Source organism: Poecilia mexicana, unplaced genomic scaffold (assembly GCF_051168715.1).
Source record: "Poecilia mexicana isolate PSO_F unplaced genomic scaffold, ASM5116871v1 scaffold_16, whole genome shotgun sequence".
NCBI classification, from domain to species: domain Eukaryota; kingdom Metazoa; phylum Chordata; class Actinopteri; order Cyprinodontiformes; family Poeciliidae; genus Poecilia; species Poecilia mexicana.
In genome coordinates this window covers 31308914-31331186 of record NW_028263385.1, presented here as the reverse complement: position 1 = coordinate 31331186, position 22273 = coordinate 31308914, and the positions used below count along the sequence as shown (strand labels likewise).

Genomic DNA, 22273 nt, shown 5'->3' with positions numbered 1-22273 from the left:
AGAAAACCTGCAGCACTGTTTTAGTTATATTCAAATCAGGAATTATTAGCATACCTGAGTCGCTTATTTTATCATATCTGAAGTAGCGTTCCTCCTCACCATTCTATTTTAGGAACTGAAGCATCATATGAAGAGATGTGTATGTTCTTGAAGGATGAGTCCTGCTGGTTTACACTTGGAACAGGGTTTGTTCATGCGATAGAACAATGGTGTTTTATTGTTTTCTACATTCTTAACTTGAGCATACAGTTTCTGTTTGCTGTGTTTTCTAGTTTTACATTTATCTCTTATTTATAGATTGTGAATGCAAAACATTTCTCGGAGGTGAATCCACAGTAGCCATAAAACACGACTCAGCTCTTCCAGTCCCAGGGGACACATAGGTCGCCGTCCTGCATGACAGAGTAAAAGTGGGAGACACAGACGTGGAGCCCCTGCAGCAGTGGGGGGTGCTGCTCTATGAACCTCCTGCAGCAGAGAATCATGTGACTGGAGCTCAAGCTGGGCTCCTTGGAGAGGCCCCTCAGAGACAGCCTCTGGACACAGAGCTGCACCACTGCCTCCTCTTCCACCTGCAACCTTTACAAAATACACAGAGGAAGATGAATCAATGACAAAATTGATAAACAGGTGTGTGCTCTTCAAGCACAGGGGTTTAAGGTGGGCTCAGAAACCTGATGAGTCCAGATTGAGGGGCTGCCTCATGTGAAGGCTGCTTCCTTTCTTCAGATCTGTGGTCTGGTGCAGTGGTCCCCAATCCCCGGGCCACAGACCGGTACCGGTCCGTGGACCAATTGGTACCGGGCCGCGCAAGAAATAATTAAATATTTTCGTTTTATGTATTATTTGAGTCTGGAGGATCTTTTATTTTGAAAATCCTTTAACCGGATTTTCTCAGTCACTTGCGCGCCAACACTGAGCCCACGAGCAGCAAAATGAGTAAGAAACGGATCAGGTGTCTTTTTTTTTACAAAGGGGAAAAGGCCCAGAGAAGAGACAGGAGGATGGATTTATCCCGGACCGGTAGGCGAGTCAAACATTACAAGCCACTCTGTGTAACATGAGGCGACCGGCTGCTAATGAGGCAATGAAGCTTCAAACTGCTTCACCACGTAGAGACCAAGCAGGCTGAGGATATAAGCAACACTTCGGGTGTCATTGTCTCCATCACTCCCAGATGGGACCGTCTCGTTGCAGAGAAACAAGCTCAGGGCTCCCTTAGTCTTTATCGTGAGTTAAAATTTTCACGAAAGTGAAATGTTTGTTTTTGTGGCGCATCTGTATCTTATTTTGAAGGGATATGTAAACGTTACCATAACGACCAGAGTCGGAGCGTTTGGGCAGTGGTCGAGAGGAGATGAGTAGAGCTTGTGAGTCTTAAGTCTGGTTTAAACGGAAAGATTTAAGAATGTCGGCCGATTCTCCAAACCTCTGAGACCACAGAGCTGATAAAAGTCCAACAGGTTCGATCGGTTCGTGTTCAGCCACAAGGCAGGAGCAACACGAACCGATTCCAGTCACGAACATCCCGATTCCAGAAGATAATCCAGTAAAACCCCCAACATAGCATACAGGAATTTAGAATAACCAAACACGGATGACGATGTAGAAGCAATAGTGATAGTTTGTGGAGTCATTTTAAGAGATAAAAGACAAAACAAAAAGAAAAGGCGGTGAATAAAAGACAGCGGGAGCAGCCGCTCTATTTGCTGCACTATGATTTGGAGGTGACTGTGTTTTTTCATAGTTAACATTTTTAACTGAATAAACATAAACATAGATAATAATGACCTTTACATATAATAAACATTTCGACATATCATCTCCTATCCACTGGACTCTCGCGCAATATGTCAGCTGTTTGGGATTCCCCTCTGTTCTTACGTCACCACGCTTTCTGATTGGCTACCTGTCACATTCAACAGGTTGTATTCTCGTTCCCAGTCAGGGTAAACCCCACAGGCTGCGATAAAAGGGCCAAGACAACCAAATCGGGTATATTCAGGCTTTAGCGGGATGCAGAAGCCTTATCTGACGTTTCGTAGTCGTCGTCCCTGGTTCTGATGCTGTTGATCTCAGCCTCGAAGAAAACCTGGTTACATTTCATTTCCCTTGTGGGATCAATAAAGTATATTTCAATTCAACTGAATATTTCTAAAAAGATAATATATAGCATAGAAGTATCAAGTTGGAGCTGAGCCCTTAATTTGTCAGTCTGATCAAGTATAAACATTCAAAATCACAAGGAAGACTCAGGAAAACTCATTGTCATTGCTGAAAGGCTGGAATTTAGACGCCCAATCAGGGAATGTTGCCAATCATGTGTAGTGATGGAAGGCTGGATGGATCTGACGTGCCTCCACATACACTTTGAATGTAAACCAGAGTTGACACACAAAATGCTAGCTAAAGAGCAAAATGTCTGCATTCAATGTGCACACGTGTCCAACTTGAAGTGTTGGATGTGTTTTTTGACACGCGTAATGCGTTTGGTGTGAACACCATTACGCATCCTGACAGATAGGAAATCCAGAATTCAGTTCCCCAATGTGGGACTCAGTCCAAGAGTGGACAGCTTCTGTACCAGGGTTTGTGGGATGATGGTGTTGAAGGCCAAGGAGGAATCCAGAAAGAGCACAGGCTGGGAATCGAACCCAGGACCTTCTCGCTGCAGGGCAATAGTGCTACCTACTGCGCCACTGTGCAGCCCCTGTCTGTCCTCGACATATAGTGCTTAATTTGAAATGTGATGAACTTATCACAACATAAAATTCTCCCACTCAGAGCACTAAGAGGAGGAGGGGATTGGTCCAACACACAGCATACAGTGATTCAACATTGATCAGTCGTCATTTCAATCATTAGAATTTGCCCCTAAAACATTGATTCAATGACATCTTTACAACATTAGTTAATTGGCTAGAATTGGATGATTATTTGATGGTTGATCCACCGTCAGTCATCAACCTTAACCATGAATTCAACTTTTTGACCATAATTCAACATTGAGTTGCCATCGCTTGCTATCTGGGTTGAGACCATAATTGTGTCATTAATATTTTCCTTTACACGTTGGAACACATTGGACTAGTTATGAATGTCATTAAGTGTTATTCACTGTCAAAAGCTTTAACAACACACACATTAATATTAATTCTTACCTCAACTAAAGTGAAACAAGTAGGACTATTAATAAGGACATCAGTAAGTTTTATTACATTTTCAAATGCTTTAATAACAGAGTCATTAATATTAACTCTTACCTTAAGCACAGTACCCTTGCTAATCAAGACAAACCATCTTAAGAAAACTGTAAGAGTGTTAACATTGTGTTAGATTATTTAGCAGCATGTCATTCTATAAAAAATGCTCCTCCTTAATGCTCATCCACACGGGGGATTTCTTATTGGGCTAGTTATACAGACAGACAACAAAGGCTGGTCAGCTAACCTCAAGTTTACAACTATAAGCTGCAGGTAGATTGCAGCAGCCATGTAAATAAAGTAGGTTACTACAATATTTTAACTAAATATCAAGCTATAGAAAGAATCTGTTTCACCAGAATACTTAGCATTCAAGACATGTGCAACTTGCCTCCTGATGGTCTGCCATGCTGCTGTCCTAACTCAGCGAGTCCCCTTCTTCAGCTTCCTCTTCCTCGTCTTCCTAGTAAGACTACCAATCACAGAGGACAAGGAATGTAGCTAATCTCATAAGTAGTGATAGAAGACTAGCTGGATCCACCCACCAACAGCCAAAAACATTAACCGCAGAAGCAGGAACCAGCAAGTGAGCAGAGAAATTCTTCACGCATCAACGCAGAGACCATGCACGTGTGCGCTCCGATATCTTGTGCATCTATATTCCACTTGCTGAGCAACTCTACATGTGTGTGGATCCCTATATATTCTTACACTGGGTCTCAATTTCCTTTGAGTGAGGTCTCATTTACTCTCGACTTTTGGCATGATGATGACAACATACAAGTCACTACAAGCAGTGAAGCGGTCCACCTCCTCCTCCTTTTTACACGAGTGGTATGTACCAACCACACAGCCCCTTTGCTGCTGGCTTGTCTGAAACTTGATTCTTGTTTAATGTCAAGTTGTTATAACAAAGACGTTTGAAACTGCCACCCTAAACACACACGCATCAGACAATGGTTCCATGTGGACATCGCTGTCCTCACAGCACTTAAAAGGTTAAATGATGTTCAAATGAAGAACAAATTTGGGCACACTCATCATCTTAGAGAAGTAGCTATGAGGGAGGCATCATTAGATGCTTCCCAGTCTTACTGATGTCTTTGCAGGGTGCGACTTCTGGCCTCAGGGGCATGGCTCTGGAGGAACAGCTGGAGCTTGAGAGGGTCACAGTTGATGGGGATAATGAAGTGCCCCGTCTCATGGAGACTAGGTGTAGAGCGATCACTGTCAAAAACAGAAACCAGAAAGCTTTTTGAAACATAAATGCTTCATGCAAAGCTCAGTACTTTTTTTTTTTTTTTTTTTACCAGAAATTAGGGAACCCAATCCAGGTAGGTTTCCTATATTAAATGTGATCAGTTTATGATAAATTTTGTTTATAATGTTCCAACATGCATCTCCCTAAAGATAGTAATTTGACCTCAAGGTGCAACTGTCCAAGATGAGCATATACCTGATTATCAGTACCAGTTGGTGTTTGGAAAAAAGAAAGTTGGACTTGACTTAGTACAACTTTTCAGACCAGAGTGATAGAAGATCACAGCTCCACTGAAGAAGTCAGGTTAGTTTTCTGTCCTGCTATCCTAACAGTCATTAGTACTTTTCATTCAGTTTTGCAGATTAACTGGAATTTTTCTTGTTATTGTTTTCAATGTGATTTATTTGTAACATGTTTTTCTTCCATATAACAGATTTGTGTCTAAGCAGAGATTTGTCAGTATCTGCTGTAAAGCCTCTTAGTTGCTGTGAAGCTTCTCTCCTGCGTTTCTATGACATCATACAACTAGTTGAGGTCAACTTCACTTTCATCAAGTTGAGCTTGACTTTTCAAGTCTGAAGTCATGGAACTCCATAGTACATACTTGTCCAGCACCATGGTAAGGCCATGCAGGCTCCTGGGATGCAGGTGCAGGCGTCGGGACATCAGGCTCTTGTGGAAAGCATTTAGCGTGCTGTAGTGCTCAGCGATAGGCTGGACTGGTCCGAGGTGGATTACTTGGGATCCACCCAGGAGGCAACTGATTCTTTCCTTCAACCAGTCTGTTTGCTGCTGGAGACTCCGATAGCTGGGCAGCTGCTGGAATAACTGAAAGCAAATGCAGGGAAGTGTTAAAGAAAATTAAGTTGAAGAAGGAAAATATTACAGCAGAATAACTCCAGCTGTATTACTTTGGTCCACTGATGGTGAACATCCATGGTTCCCAGCATGACGTCTCCAGAAGCATTCATGCCCGACTGGTCAGCGAACACAACAGTATGGCCTGGTGGGGAGGTGGGACAACATTTAAGTGATCCTAGCCATACCACACAACAGCTTTATTTTCTAATTTATTTCATTGTTCTGCTCAATACTAGCATTGGAAATCAATCACTACAATCTACTCCCATTTTTAAAAACACCAATATGGCCATAATGGGAATTATCATGTTTGAGGGATTTCAAAAGGGTCTGGTAAATACAACATGGGAGAATTTCATGGATGCATAATGTGGAAATACTGCAATCCTTGATAAAGTTAGTTGAACGTTTGTTACCCTATTTGCAGAAATAGACTGTTCTGTCAGAAACAACCACAGACAAGAGGTGGGTCTTAGCAATGTCAATCATGCCTGTGTAACTGCTGCTCACAATTTCCCCCTTGCTTCTGCTACGCTGCAGCTGGTTCATCTCAATGGAGCCAGCAATGAATGCTAAAGCTAGTTAGCATGCCCCACCAGTAACAGAGGATAAACGGTTTCCCTGGAACAGTAAGTTGTTTCTACACCATTAGCACACTTAGCAAGCACATTTAGCAACATGTACATTAGCATGATTGATAATTGGAAGCCCCCTCCTATCTCTGACTGGTTGTTTTTGACCAAGAGCAGTGCATTTCTTCAGAAGGCAATAATAGGAGCTTGATTTTTTTCTTAGATTACTGTCATGACATGATAGTTTTAGGAAATCTGTAAAAATAATTTTTTAATAAGAGTTGCATACTGCGGCCTCAGCATTTATTTATAAATGACGACCCCATTGAAACATTACCTTGCAGATTGATCAGGTCCTCTGGGTTCTGGTGAGACAGTCGGGTCAGACTCTGAAGCTGAGAGCACTTATGAGCCACTCCCCAGCTGCGCTGCCACCTAAACACACCAATAATATCACTAGTCCATCTTAAGACTAATCTGTGTACAGCTTTTTGCTAGTCCATCTTCACCCTTATGTGAAAGTGACACCCACCCCTCAAGCAGGGTGTTGTAATGTCAGAAATCATGTCATTCTGAAGTATAAAAAAATCCATCTTTTATGTTACCTATGCAACTCACAGTAATTTTAAAGCATAAATGTCAATAGTCTAGTTGCATATGGCAACTGCTAGCCTACCTGCTGGTCTACAGGTTAGATTTTATGAATAGTGCTTTTGTATGAACTAAATAACCAGCCTTATTGATTACTCTTAATACTCATTTTTGCAGTGACATTCTGTAGATGTTGCCCCATAACAATCCACAATAACTCAATTGAGTTAGCAAAGTGTCAGCCTACGTCTCCTCCCAAAATAAAAAGAACGCTTACATGAAACAAAATTGCACTTCGATAACCAGCTGAAAGCACCGTACATGGACTGTGCTGTTCTGGAACCAGGTTATTCAGCTTGTCTAATGTTTTTTATGTTTCTCATGATATATATTTTTTGTTTGTTTTGTTTTGTTTTACATTGAATTGTATTGGGTAAATGTAACAATAAACATTTAAAATAGCTGAAAATGACTGATTGTCTTTACTTCACAAAAATAGTGGAACTGTAATAGTGATTTATGTACTTTTTAAGGCTTCTGCAGACTTATAAATTCTGACATTATTTTTCAACACTGATTGGCAGATGGCTGGACAATAACTGGACATTTTCAGTAAAACTATATAGTCAGCGTTAGAGGACGCAAAAGAAGCATACTTGATATCTGCCAAAAGAAACTTTTCACACAGTTCCTTCTTCAATCTGCTCAGCTCTTCTCTCCTTGGAAGACTAGCATTGTGTTTCTTTGTTGCCTCAGGTTCATTGTTTCTCAGCCAACCACTGCCAAAAATATCAAAAACAAGAAAACAGGTTTTCAAAAAACATTAATACAGCTGAAAGGGCTATAGTTATATTTTCCTACAAAAACAGGACCTCGGAAGGTACTGAAATATTTTTCTTATAAAAATATGTCTGACAGACTATACTGATATACTGGATATAGACTCAGGGTTACTAACTGGAGTGTAGGTTCCATTCTCTTGGTCTGCTGCAGCTCCTGTTCAGGATCTCTGAACCCAGTGAAGATGTAGTAGCTTTTATCCCATTTTATGGGTCTATGAAAAGATTCTCCTCCGTCAGGCCCACTTTTACATGTCCCAAAGCTTTTTTCATGTCTCTCCATATGCTCCACAGGCAAACTGCAGGATGTCAGCACATTCATCACGGTACTCAAAATATCATTTGTGTGTAGAATGAAACTCACAGACCGGAAACCTGTAAAAGTTTTAAATAAATTAAAATTTAGTATTTTCAGTGTCTACAGTAAAATGAATGTGAACAGTACCTGAAGAGACAATGTCTGGCTGCTTCTCAGTGCTCTCCTTAGTGTCCCTGATATAAAAGGTGAGCTTTATTGGCTGAACCAACTTTAAGCCAGGCTTCTGCAAATTTTCCATGTAGCCATTTAATTGCTTCAAAGAATTTTCATTCACTTCCTGGACAAAAAAAAAGCAGTTAAACAACTTTAGTTGCAGCAAATATGATTTGCTATAGACAGTGTACATCCCTACAAGAAACTGTAGACATCCAGACTTAACCATTCAGACTTTGTTGCAGAACTGAGGTGCCAATAAGTGCGCACATACACACACACAGGGGCGCCGCCAGGAATCTTGGGCCCCCTGACAAAACATTTTTTTGGGCCCCCTCGCGCAGCTACTGTTACAATTTTTTTAATCTATTTGACCTATAAAAGCATCACAATTTTAAAGGCTGCCTTGCTTTCTTTGGTTCAATACTGACAACTAGCACAATATTTACTGCTCATGAATTTAACATCCAACAGTCCACATCCAGTAAGCAAGTAGGTTGCTTAAATTTTTTCTATTAGTTTTATATACTGAAATGTCTCTCCCCATGAGCAACAGTCATAGGCAACATGCAAACTACACATAAAGTAATCCAGACTTCTCAAAAAATGCGATGTAGTTGCATTTTATTCATGCTGCAGTACATAACTTTAATAAAAAATATGTTTTCTCCATATTTGTTAAAGCTGTCACCATGTCGTAGCAGTTTGTTATGAGACAGATAATCTGGGAAAACAAGAAACAACTTATCATTACAAGAAATTGTTTATCTACCATCATTAGTAGCTATGCTAACTAAACTGAGCACTCACAATTTGAATCTGCACAGCTCTGTGCTATGCTAGCTGCAGCACAGTACAAATCAAGGGGGAGGAAGGATGAGCAGCACCACATGAGATGGTGATTGACAGCACTAAAACTCTCCTGCCACTGACTGGTTGTTTCTAGCCACTGGGAGAAGGCAGAGGAAATAGATTTTTCACAGATTACCTCTCATACCATACTGTCACAACATAATGACAGTTTTAACAAATATGTGAAAAAAATATTTATAAAAAAGTTACTGCAGCTTTAATTTCACTTAGGAGAGGATGGGTCAGGAGGGACGGTGGTTAGAGCTGCTGACTGACTGACTCATCTGTTAAGTGGTAAAAGGTACAAGGGACAAGTTAAATAAATTAATATGTTGATCATTTTTTTCCTTAATTCATTAAATGCTAATGAAATGGAGGCAAACAGCAGTCTGTAGCTAAGCTAACTATGCTAAATGTTTGATAATCTCACACAGTCTACCCACCTCTCTATGTTAGAGGCGGGTAGAAAAACTGGGTTATGAATTAACACTCTTGCCTTTTTCTCTCTCCCTCTCTCCATTTTGTTTCTGAAAACCTGATTTTATAACTTTTCTTAGCAGCATAGTAACTGCCACAGTCGCTCGTGGCAGTTGTATACAGCTGCAGCTTTTACTGACTGCAGCTGAACAGCATCACCGTCAAGTGCTCCAACCAGGGACAAACCATTTCATTCAGATCCAGGGGGGTTCAGGGCAAATATGGACGTGTGTTTTTTGATCTGGGAGTGGGAACATTAAACTTTTACTGCTAAAAATAATATTTGAAAATACAATATGATTAATTTTGTATTTGACAGGACCCCATTTTTTTTTTAATTTTATGTCTATGAACAAAATATAAATAATTAAATTGTGGAGGGCCCCCTGCTGGTCAGGGCCCCTAGAGTCGTCACCACTTTTCACCCCTTTACGCGCCCCTGCACACACACATGCAGTCCCATGGGATGTTTACATAATGAAAGTTGCAAACCGATCAATGGACGGGGGTTTGTTATGGCAAATTTATAACAGAACTATGATATGAAAGGTGCAACTGAAATAACAAGAATGAGTGCAAGTCCTAACTTTAAGTGCTTAGTGGCAAGATTTTACAAATAGATTATGTTTATCTTGAATGTTGTGGTGAGACAATCTCTGCTGTTAATGTATAGCTTGAATAAGCAATAAACAAGATGATAAAACAAGTTAATATTTGTTTTGTTATCAAGTTAATGTTCAATTGGTTTAGGATTGGGACTTCTAAATTAATATATTTACAAATCAACAAATTATTCATCTTTTTAAGTATGGTAATTTGAAGATAACTTGCCCGTTCTCTGGGGAATTGACCAAAGAAGTCTGGATGAACAGCAAAATAAAATGGTCTGAGAGCGTTGACAGCCTCTGCAGCTGACAGAGCTCTCTGTTGGACTAGAAAAGTCATCACCTGCTGCCTCTGTGACCTGAAACAAGATAAGACATAGATATTCATTTCAAGGGTCCTGCTTAGTCTGCCTCCTTATACAGAAATAAAATATGGCTGATTTTGTGTGTGCAGTCATCTGACTGCACACACGATGTAGTGACTCATAGTTCAGACTGTAATAGCAACCCTGAACAGGAGCATCTAGTTTACATACTTTAGATCAACATAAGATTATTTTTCTTCCTTTGCTCTTTTTCTTCTTCTTTCCTTTGGTTTGTTATTTTGTTTGTATTTCCTTTTAATTCATGAAAAGCACTTTAAATTCCCTTGTTGCTGAAAATGTGCTGTATAAATAAAATGACCTTACCTTACCTACCTAATAGATGAGCTGTTTTTCTGCTTGAATGCTTACTTTAAATCAGGAACCCTATTCCCATGTTTTTCAATTATTAGATGACTTCCTGCTCCAAAGCACTGGAATCAGATGGCTTCATTTCCACCTCACCGTCTCTTTAGGTTTTGCAGAGGCCCAATAATGAGCCATTCATTTGTTTCAGGTGTGTTGAAGCAGTTTTAAAAGGTTTCAGAAATATGGCTCTTCAGGTTCCTCTGCTGTAGAACTTGACAGTAAGCGGAAAGGTAAATAATTCATTTGACTCAAGTGTGTTTCAACCTTTTAAAAGTTGGAGGTCATAGGGGCATACAGAATGAGTCGTTGTTTTTTCCCAGAGGCAGGGACGGAGCAGCAGGCTTTCACTGCCAGGCCCTGGACCAGTTGAGTCCCCCTATTCAGAGCAGGCTGAGCGGGCTCCTGTGGTGCTGCTTAGACCGGACCCCTCAATCCGACCAATGTCCTGTACCAGACTTACACCCTACTACAAAGCCTCAAGTCTAAGGAAAACTCAAAGCACACTTCTTTTTTCATTACAGAAATGATTTGACACAATATGGACTTGGTGAATTCTTATTTGACAAAAGATTTATGATTTCAAAATGTTGGCAAACTGAAATGTAGGGATTTATAAGGCTTACTGGTTGGCACATTCCATTAAGATAATGACTTCAACAACTTTTCTTCCAACCAGACACAGGCAATCAGAGAAGTCTTCAGGCCATCCAGACAGATACATATGAAATCTTAGCCTAAAATAAAAAGTGGGGTGTGCTAAGAAGCTATTGAACACTATCTACAACTGAGATTGCAGTGGTGCAATCTCAGCATACTCATACAATCATTTGCATACTGTGGTTTGGCATCATCTGTAAAGGAGAGACTTACAAAGATCAAATCCAGAAGGTGTGTGGCTTACATACAATCATCAAGCAGGACATGCTTGATACACACATATCTTCTTTACATTCTTTATTAAATTAAATGTTATTGATATTGTTTGGTTTTGTAAACAACTGTTTTAGGTTTTAGCAGCATGATTGTCACGACACTTGCAAAGGAGATCTTTGATCTCAAAATTTTTTATCCTGGTTAAATAACGTCTAAAGGAGAAGACCACATTAAATGTAAGTTTTAGTCCATTCTAGAATCTAGAATATAAAATAAATATAGAAATTAATGTTGACCAAAGATTTAGGGCATAATATGGGAATTGTTTCAAAGGACCTTAATTTACAGGTGGGTCCAAAGCAAATTGGACCCACCTGTCCAATTTATGTACAAAGCTCAGTGATGCATGTGGGGAGCGAAGGCTGGTCGTACGGCCTGACCACACAGATTAACTACTTTAGCTCAAATTACTAAAGAAATCAAATCTGGAGTATTTAACTGTTATAAAACTTTTTTTAATTTTTTTTTAAATTTGTTCAAACTGTTACCATGTTGTGACAGTGTAGTATGACAGATTAAAAAAAAAAGAGCTCATCCACCTCCTCCCTGTGCTACCAGACATCCCCCCTTTGATAAACCACCAATCAGAACCAGGAGGAGTAATTTAGCTTTGTCAATCACATTCACATACTACCTGCTCGGTCTGTTAATGGCAAAGAAACAACTTACCATTACTGGAAAACTGTCATCGGTGGTCATGCTAATTAGCTTTAGCATTCATGACAGGTTCCATTGTGGTGAACCAGCTGTAGCATAGCAACGAGCAAGAGGGAAATTGTGGGCAGCAGATACACAGGTATGATTGACAGCGCTAAGACCAAATTCCTGTCTCTGATTGGTTGTTTCTGACAGAGTAGTCTATTTCTGCAAATGACAGCAGGACCATAGGGAGATGATTATCTGTCTCATGCTATCCTGTCACAAAATAATGAAAATTTTGACAAATATGTAAAAAAGAAACATTTTTTTTAAAAAGTTCCATATTACACCTTTAGCATCATGCTAATATCAAGATGCCACAAACAACAGAATATCTTCAGGAATCTAATGGAGTCCATTTCTCAACAGGTCAACTGAAGCAGAAGGGTGGATTAATCTGCACATCCACTCCAAACCCAGTACCAATGCTGTCCCCAAACAAAACAAATGCAGGAAAAATGACCCAATTTCAACTACTTCATTATAAAACCCTAGAAGAAATTATAAGTCAATTAAGCTCCAGTTCCTGCTGTCTGGATGTCCTACCCACACATTTCTTTAAGAAAGTCCTGCCTGTCGTTGCTAATGATCTGATCCAAATAGTAACTCATCGCTCTCTTCAGGTGTTTTCCCCCAGGCTTTGAAAACAGCAGTTATCAAACCACTGATAAAAAAGAACAATCTGGACAAATCACTACTGCAGAATTACAGGCCGACCTCTGACCTCTGACCTCCCATTCATCAGCAAAGTTATTGAAAAAGCAGTTTTTAAACAATTAACTAACTTCCTAACAATAACCAACCGCTTTGACTCCTTCCAGTCTGGTTTCCGGTCTCACCACAGCACGGAGACTGGCCTAGTCAAAGTGTTCAATGATATCCATATAAATACAGACTGTGGGAGAACCACAGTGCTGGTTCTGTTGGACCTCAGTGCAGCTTTTGACACTGTTGACCATGAAATTTTACTGAATCGACTGGAGGGTCGGACTCTCCGGTCCAGTGCTCAACTGGTTTGAATCTTACATAAAGAACAGGGATTTCTTTGTTTCAATCGGAAACTTCTCATCAGAGAGGTCAAAGGTCACATGTGGGGTACCCCAAGGTTCAATCCTAAGACGTCACCAGGTGACTCTGAACCCATCCAGTCACTGAATAGATGCTTAGAACAGATAAATGTGTGGATGTGCCAAAACTTTCTCCAGCTGAACAGAAACAAAACTGAAGTTATTATCTTTGGACCTAAAGAAGAGCGAACTAGAATCAATGCTCAGCTTCAGTTATTACAACTGAAAACCAGCGATCTGCCCGAAACCTGGGAGTAGTGATGGACTCTGACCTGAACCTTCAGAGCCACATTAAGACAGTCACAAAGTCGGCCTTCTATCACCTGAAGAACATCTCCAGGATTAGAGGACTGATGTCTCAGCGAGATCTAGAGAAACTCATCCATGCGTTTATCTTTAGCCGCATTGATTACTGCAACAGCGTCTTCACAGGTCTGACTAATAAATCAATCAAACAGCTGCAGCTGATCCAGATGCTGCTGCTGGTGTTCTCACTAAAACCAGGATGATAGAGCACATAACACCAGTTTTAAAGTCCCTACACTGGCTCCCTGTAGCTCAGAGGATAGACTTTAAAATACTGTTGTTAGTTTATAAATCACTGAACGGTTTAGCACCACAATACCTTAAAGATCTGTTATTGCTGTACCAACCGTCTAGACCCCTCAGGTCTTCTGGTTCTGGTTCTGCTCTGCATCCAGAACCAGAACCAAACGAGGAGAAGCAGCATTCAGTTTCTATGCACCACAGATTTGGAACAAACTTCCAGAAAACTGTAAAACAGCTGAAACACTGAGTGCCTTTAAATCTCAACTTAAAACCTGTTTAGAGTTGCTTATGGCTAAATTAGGGTTAGAGTGTGGGTTTTGATGTCTTCGATGTTTTTAATGTTCTTATCTTTACTTTTCATCTAGTTATTAACTTCTTTTTATTTCTCTTTCACACTGTCTATGTAAAGCCCCCCGGAAAACGCCCCAGTTCAACGAATCTATATCTAGGGGTGTGAGAATCCTTGTTAAATGACGTTTATCTAAAGTCCTACGGGGTTTAGAGTCCCAGTTGACGGCGTTTCAACTAAAAACCTAGAGGTTGGAGTCCTTGTCAAACGGTGTTTTTGACTAAAGTCCCAGAGGGTTAGAGCCCCAGTTAAATGACGTTTAACTGAAATCCTAAAAGGGGTTTTAATGCTTTTATCTTTTTAAATCATTTTCAAAATGTCTTTCTCTTTCTCACTGTTTATTCAATGTCAGAGTCTGGATTTTGAAACAATGCTGATTTCCTGGAGAGAATCTAAAACCATACTAAGTATTACCTAGTGGTGCATCGCAGGAGGGCGGTCACAGACATCACTGATGGGCACAGATGAACTTGTAACCAGGTCATGAGTCCTGACTCAGAGTTATCTGCATCTGTCAAATACCTGAAACGACATCCACAAGTGTCTCAAGATTTAACAGAAGCTAGTGTTCAAAATCAACTGGATTTTAGATCAACTGGTGCAAACGTCTGACTGAGAACCGTGTTTAGTAGGCTGAGCTTCTCTAGGATCCTACACCAGGAAATAAAAACTGCAGTTAGAATTTGACTTAATTTCACCACAAATAATTGCAAAATGCTGGCCAAAACTTTTACAATTATTGATATGTCATTTTAAGTAGGCTAGCGTAAACATGCGAAACAAATGCAAGAAAGTAAATGAAGAATTTATTTTCACACAATTGTTGGAACTGCAAAGAAGAATTCCACTTCTTTGCAGAAGAAATTCTGTACAGAATTAGAAATTCTGTTCAACCAACCAGCTTACATGTGCCTTGTGGACTTGGTTGAGTGTGGGGGGGTACTCCAGGAGTATGGGGTACCAGGTCTTTCAATACAGGCTGTAACCAGTGTCAGAGCTTGGCCCTCATTGCCTGCAGTAAGGCTTGTTTCCAATGAAGTGTTAAAAGCGTTAGAAATCATTTAATCTCCCATGGTAATTGTTCACCTATGCAAAATTCCTGGTTGGACCCAGACGTAGCTCCTCCTCAGAGCTGCAGCATCCCAGCTTCCACCTCACAGAGCCCTCCGCCGCTGCTCCACCACTCAGCTCCAACCAGCAGCAGTTAGCAAACACCTGGTGGTTTCACCCTCATAATTGTCTACTATCCTCTTTTTTAAGTCCAGACTATTTTTTTTTCTTTTTGAATGATGAATTTGCTTCTTACCAGAAGAATCAGAGTAATGCCTTGTCCTTCCAACTATGTAAGGGTCAATGCTGATTGGATACTCAGGTGTGGTGTGAGTTACAAGGCTGAGATGTAGGCTGAAATAGGTAGAAATAGTTAACTTGTTCAGGTGGTTTTAAAGCTAGCTGAACGGTCAGATTTACCTTGGAAGCAAAGAAAGCAGAGCACTGCTAATAACGTGGCATTGTCATTTTTCAGTTTTCTTGTTAGAATTCAGCACATCAGAAAAATCTACTTATAAAACTTTGTGGAGATTTTGTCTTTGTTCATTTAGAATCAATAAAAGTATGAATAGTTTTTATTATAATTGTTTCCATGAAAGTATAAGTTTTGTGTGATTTCATCAAGGGGATTAATAATTCTGACCTTAACTGTATATACTAATTTGTACTTTTTAAACCTTTATTATTATTATTATTATTATTATTATTATTATTATTATTATTATTATTTTAGCACCCTTACCTTTTGAATGACTTCCAGCCAAAAGTTCAAAGCTGGCTGCATTTCTCCAAACAGAAGCTTTGAAATAACAACAAACTGAAAATATTCGGGTTTTGTTCATTTTGTCATTGTTGTAATGACTACGCCATTCTGGATTTTAGATTTCTCTTTCCAGGGTATGCAGCTCTTTTATCTCACCTTTTGGAGGATTTCTTTTACTTCTTCTGCCCATCTCTGTTTCCTGACATATTTCAGACTTTATGCTAGAGTTATGAGACCTCAAAAGTAAATAAACTAATCATACATTTTATTCTTTTTTGATAACACTTGGGTTGCAAACAGGCACAGCTGTAAGCACGGTTACCTTGGAACAAGGAGGTCCTGGGTTTATCCTAGCCCAGACCGTGCAAAGGGTCTTCCACAGTCCAATACCATGCATGTCAGGTTTATTGATCACTCTGAATCACCCTGATGGTGAGGACACCTCTGCTTATCTCTGCTTTGCCCTGTGATGGACCTGTCTGGGGTAAACCCAGCATCTTCATCCACTCTGTCAGGAATAGCCAGCCCTACCTTGTTCTTACACAGAGTTAGCAGGTCTATAAAAATGATGGCTGGATGATAACCATATTGATGGGTGGAGTGCACACCTTCTACATCAATAACCATTCTACTTTTTTTTAAATATTTTTTTTGTTCTAGAGCCTTCATTTGATAGTTAATTGACAGGAAAGTGGGTAATGAGAGAAGGGGGAAGACAGGCAGCAAAGCTCGCCAAGGCTGGGAATCAAACCTGCGACAGCTGCGTCGAGGACTAAGGCCTCCATATGTGGGTTGTGCTTAACCCCTGTGCCACCACAGCACACCCAACCATTCTACTTTTATAATACGGTTGAAAAAAAAAATATTTTTATGCCATATATATCCTAATTTATTTAGAGACATTAATACCAGAGAACACCATGAGATTTATTGGAGGCAAAAACCGTTTTGCAATGATTCAACTAAAATACTAGTAGCCATTATTATTAAGTACTAGTATTATTAGTAGCATGAGTTCACAAGAAACAAAAAAAATATATATCTCAAACTAAAAAAACAAAAACAAAAAAACAACAGGTTTTTAAATCCAATTTCACGAGTTTTCATGAGTAGGTCTCATGACCTACTCATACCTACTCATACAACTCATACAACATCGTTAATCTTTAATGAAACCTGCTCCCAAGCAGGTTTCTATAATGTTTTATTAGTAGATATAATAATTCTGTCCAGATATGACGTGTCTACGGTGGCCCTGAGGTGCAAAACACTACAACATTATCGAAAACACAACATTAACAAAACGGAAAAGGTAGGTCCCAGTGGGAGACCTAAGAAATCGCTGATTGGACTACAGCTCGTTTTACTTCTGAACTGGAAGTTTTTCTGGAGACCCTTTTCACAGTGATGTCAGACAATGGGCGCTGTAACTCGAAGAGGTGTATCTTTACTTCTGGGGAGGGCGGCAAGATGGCGGAGAGAGCGGACGCGTAGTAATGAGCTCCGGGTAGCAAGCTCCTAAAAAAATAATAGTACATTTATGGAAGTCCGGATTTGACACCAAGGAGTATCATGGTGAACTAATAATAACTTAAAACATCTAGTGATAACGGGAAATTAACTACAAGCAAGAGTAAAACAACAACGGTCACGGCTAACAACAAAGCTAACAAAGCTCTGCTAACTCACGACTACTGCTCGGACGCAGATGCCAAAGGGACTAAAAATGCCCCAACTTCACCGTGCAAGACCCCAGTACCACACAAGAAGACAAAGGGAGACGAGCAGGTTAGTTCCAATGCCAAGATCTTAGAAGCAGTTGAAAATCTACAGAAAATGATGCTGAACTTTGGAGAAGAACTGAAACAAAACACGCTCTCTATTGCAAACATTGCTAAAGCGGTGGAGTTCAACAGCGCTGAAATCCAAGATTGTAAAAATAAAAATAAAAAGATGGAAGATGAGATTGGACAACTTAAAACCACAAATGCTGTGCTGACAAAGAAGGTCCAAGATTTTAAAAGGAAAGCGGCAGAATCAGAGCGCTATAAAAGAAGATGGAATCTGCGCATCAACGGCTTAAAAGAGGAAAAGGAGGAAGACACAAGACAGAAAATCACGAATCTCATTAAGCAGATTATGCCACACTGGAAAGAGAAGTTGGACATTATTCTCGACACTGTGCACCGTCTTGGCCCGAACAACACCAACCGCTCATGGCAGATCATTGTGCAGTTTACAGGTCGGATCTTCAGGGATGAACTCTGGCGATCCACTAAACAACACCCCGTCTGCAGGGAGCTCAACATCCGTTTCTCTGAAGACCTCACCAAAGAAGACCGTGAAGCACGACTGGCTGTGTGGCCCAAAGTAGAGCAAGCACGGATAAAGGATAAGCTGGGATAAAGGCGGTGTTCAAATGTCCATATGCCTTTATCAACGGACAACTAGTTACTCCTTAGGGGCACAATAGCAATTCATGATAATTTCTGACTCAGATAATTTTATTAGTTCAGGAGCTTTTGCTACCTAAAGTTCAATTTCCTCTCAGGTAAAACCCATTCAATACTGTTCAATTTTACTTTATTTTGTTAATCTTTAATGTTTAACTTGAAAAGTAAACTCTCTCTTATTTCTGTTAATGCAAGGGGCCTGCGAGATTTAACTAAAAGGAAAAGTTTATTTTTATTTTGTAAAGGGAAAAATGCAAATATATTCCTACAGGAAACTCATTTGAAACAAGAAGATGACATCTTTTGGTCTAAACAATGGGGAGATGAAGCTTATTTTTGTCATGGCTCTTCAAGATCAGCAGGGGTCGCTATTCTTTTAAAAAACTTCCAGGGTCAGATTATCTCAAATAAAATGGATGAAAATGGCCACTGGTTATCTCTCACTGTCTGTTTAGATAACTTAATTCTTATTTTATTAAACATATATGGTTATAATAATCTAAACCAAAACAAATTATTGCTAGAAGAAATAGCCTTAAATCTAGACCAGCTAAAATCATCTTTCTCAACAAACAATGTTATAATTGGTGGAGATCTCAACCTTGTTCCAGATGAATTTTATGATAAGTGGCCTTCTAAATATAACTCAAGTCACCCAAACAAAATATTTAACAATTTTTGTAATAAACAAAATCTAGTTGACGTGTGGCGTCACCTTAATCCCAATTGTATAAAATTTTCATGGTCTGGTTCAAAGAGCAAATCAAGACTTGATCACTGGCTTTTAACAAATGAATTACTAACCAATGAAATCAACTCAGATATTTCTGCTGCACTGTTGACTGACCATTGCCTTATTTCCTTACAAATGAAACCTCAAAACTGGAAAGCGGGTGCAAGTAAATATTGGAAATTTAACTACAGTCTTCTTAAAAATGACACTTACTGCCAAAAAATCAAAGAACTTATCCAAAATATTAAGGACTCTGAAGAACTAAATAGTCCTGTTCAAAAATGGGAATTCCTAAAGTACAAGGTAAGACAATTTTCTATCTCATTCAGTAAACAAATTAAAAAAGAACTCCAAAAAAAGAACTTGATATTATACAACTTAACATATATTGCAATAAACCCAACCCCTCAATTGAAGACAGACAAAAAGTACAACTCCTCCAACCTAAACTAGATGAAATATATATTCAAAGGGCTAAAGGAGCTTTTGTTAGATCAAGAGCGAGATGGATAGAGGAAGGAGAAAAGAACCCTGCTTACTTTTGTAACTTGGAAAAAAGAAGACAACAAAATTCTATCAACTCCTTAATAGTAGGTAATGTTGAAACCAATAACAATCTTAATATCAACAGAGATTTTTAAATTCTATAACAACTTGTATACCTCCAAATTCTCAGAACAAAAATCTTACCTTTTTTTAAAAAATTGAAACATTTATCCCTAAAGTAGAAGATCATTTCAAACAAACTTGTGACAACAATATTATGATAGAAGAACTTGATAAGGCTGTTAATCGCTTATCATTAAACAAAGCACCAGGTCCAGATGGACTCACAGGAAACTTTTATAAACACTTTTGGGAAGACATAAAATATTTACTACATCAAGTTTTTACAGAAATTTTTAAAAATCATACTATACCTACTACAATGAAACAAGGAATTATTATTTGTATCCCCAAACCAGACAAGGACCCCAGATTTATTGAGAGTAGAAGACCAATTACACTCAGAAATTCAGATTATAAATTACTAAAATACATATTTACCATGCGTCTCCAAACAGGAATCTCAAACATTATTGCTGAATCGCAGTGTGGCTTCTTAAAAGGAAGATCAATCCACAACAACATTAGACTGGTAAAGGACCTGATTGAATATAGAGACATGATTAAAGATGATGGCTTTATTCTTTTCCTTGACTTTTATAAAGCCTTTGACTCGGTGGAACACAGATTCTTATTCTCAGTTCTTGAACATCTAGGCTTTGGAGCAAACTTCATTAACTTAATTAAAGACCTATATCAAAACATAAATAGTTGTGTAATACTGCCTAAGGGCAGTTAATAAGTATTACACAGATAGGTTTAACATTAATGTTGGAATTCCTCAAGGGTGTCCCATTTCCCCATATCTCTTTAATTTAGTTGCAGAGATGTTAGCAATCTATCTTAAAAACTGTGAAGACATTGAGAAATTAGATGTTTTTGGTACAGAATTAATCATTAGCCAGTTAGCAGATGACACCACCGTTTTCTTAAAAAATTACAAGCAAGTTTCAATTGTAATTGATAAAATTAAACTTTTTTCAGAGGCTTCAGGTCTAATGCTAAACTTAAAAAAATGAGCTTATGGCTATTCATGACACTTCCCTAAAAGAAATATCTAGCATTCAAATCAAATCTGATATTAAATACTTGGGAACTGTTATAACCAAAAACCAAGAATCAACCTTAAATATTGAAAACAAGATTAAAGAATGTAAATCCAAACTTAACTTATGGCTCCAACAAGACTTTTCTATTTTAGGACGAATTTACTTATCAAAAATGGAAAGTTTATCAAGATTAATATATTCAACCTGCAGCTCTGCTGTCCCAAATAGCTTAACTAAAACTATTAACCAAATGAACATGAACTTTATTTGGAGAAACAGGCCACACTACTTATGTAAAGGTCATATGATCAAAGAAATCAAAGATGGCGGTCTGAAAGTAATTGACTTTGAATGTCTTAATGGTACTCTTAAGGTTAATTGGTTAAAATCCTGGATTAAAAATTCCCAATTATTTTGGTATTGTGTACCTAATTATATTTTTAACAAAATAGGTGGTCTAAAACTTGTTCTTCTAGCTGATTTCAATATTCATAAATTGGCCATTAAACTATCAGAGTTCCATAAACAAGTGTTACTGGACTGGAAATTGCTCTATGTACATAATTACTCGCCACACGGCTCTATCATATGGAATAACAGATTCATACTACATCGCAATAAATCCTTATTTTACAAAGATTGGATGGAAAAGAATATCTGGTCTATTATACACTTAATGGATGTTAATGGTTGCATGTTAAACTACGAACAATTCTGTGCCAAATATCACTTCTTTCCCCCAAAAGTTGAGTTTACAAATTATATAATGCCTTACCAAAACAATTTATCAATCAGTTCAAAAATATAATTACATATTATCCGATGACCCCACAATTACCCAATTTATTTATTAATGGAATATCACTCACTGATCCAAAATTCAATAACCACACAATTAGAAACTTTTTAAATGAGACTTTATTCCCTGGGAAAATAAATAAAAATGACATTCTTTGCAAGTTTGATAAAAAAATCAATTGAAAGGTTGAGAACTCTTTATTTAAAACTCCCCATTCAACCAAAAGCTAAAGAAACACACTTTAAAATTTTTAATGCAATTTACCCCTCAAAAGAACTTCTAAGAAATCACTTTAATATCGATGACAATAGATGCTCATTTTGTGAAAGTGATGTTGAAACAATAGACCATGTCCTCTATGACTGCAGTCACACCAAAATATTTTGGAATTGCTTAGAAAGGTGGATCAAATCAAAAATTGTACTTCCTGAATCTATTTCGAGAGATATGGTAACCTTTGGAGTATTATTGAAAAACAAAACAATGGAGCTATGTTGTAACATAATATTTTGTTTGGCAAAATTTTTTATTCATAAACAAAGAATGCTGAAATCATCTACAGTTTTTAAACTTTTTTTTATTTGAATTCCAATTATATTCGAAATCTCTTAAATGTATTGGGTCATTTGAATTCCTGACTGAATTTTTAATGGAATTGCCCATCAATCTATGTCAATCCTAACATAAATCCCCTTGTTGCTATTTCAGTTATTGTTTCAATATTTTCATGTATTTGCCTTTCTTGTTTGTATTTACCTT

At 38.5% G+C, this 22273-nt stretch overlaps 1 protein-coding gene across 7 annotated transcripts in view; it reads right to left on the bottom strand.

Moving 5' to 3' along the window:
* Window positions 1-181: 181 nt before the first annotated feature.
* Window positions 182-22273, bottom strand: part of tcaim (T cell activation inhibitor, mitochondrial) — a 31541-nt gene continuing 9449 nt past the window's right edge. For 4 of the 7 annotated variants that reach the window (XM_088013620.1, XM_088013619.1, XM_088013618.1 and 1 more), the window contains 10 exons: window positions 14476-14583; window positions 9956-10092; window positions 7773-7919; window positions 7447-7702; window positions 7145-7267; window positions 6235-6332; window positions 5376-5467; window positions 5069-5292; window positions 4299-4430; window positions 182-579 (listed from right to left, as the gene is read on the bottom strand). In XM_088013620.1, the coding sequence (XP_087869746.1) occupies window positions 354-579; window positions 4299-4430; window positions 5069-5292; window positions 5376-5467; window positions 6235-6332; window positions 7145-7267; window positions 7447-7702; window positions 7773-7919; window positions 9956-10092; window positions 14476-14546 (1506 nt within the window). In that variant the 5' untranslated portion in view covers window positions 14547-14583 and the 3' untranslated portion in view covers window positions 182-353. Of the gene's footprint in view, window positions 580-3193; window positions 3676-4298; window positions 4431-5068; window positions 5293-5375; window positions 5468-6234; window positions 6333-7144; window positions 7268-7446; window positions 7703-7772; window positions 7924-9955; window positions 10093-14475; window positions 14584-22273 lie in introns of those variants that run through there. The other 3 variants (XM_088013623.1, XM_088013622.1, XM_088013624.1) reach the window with 3 other exon arrangements.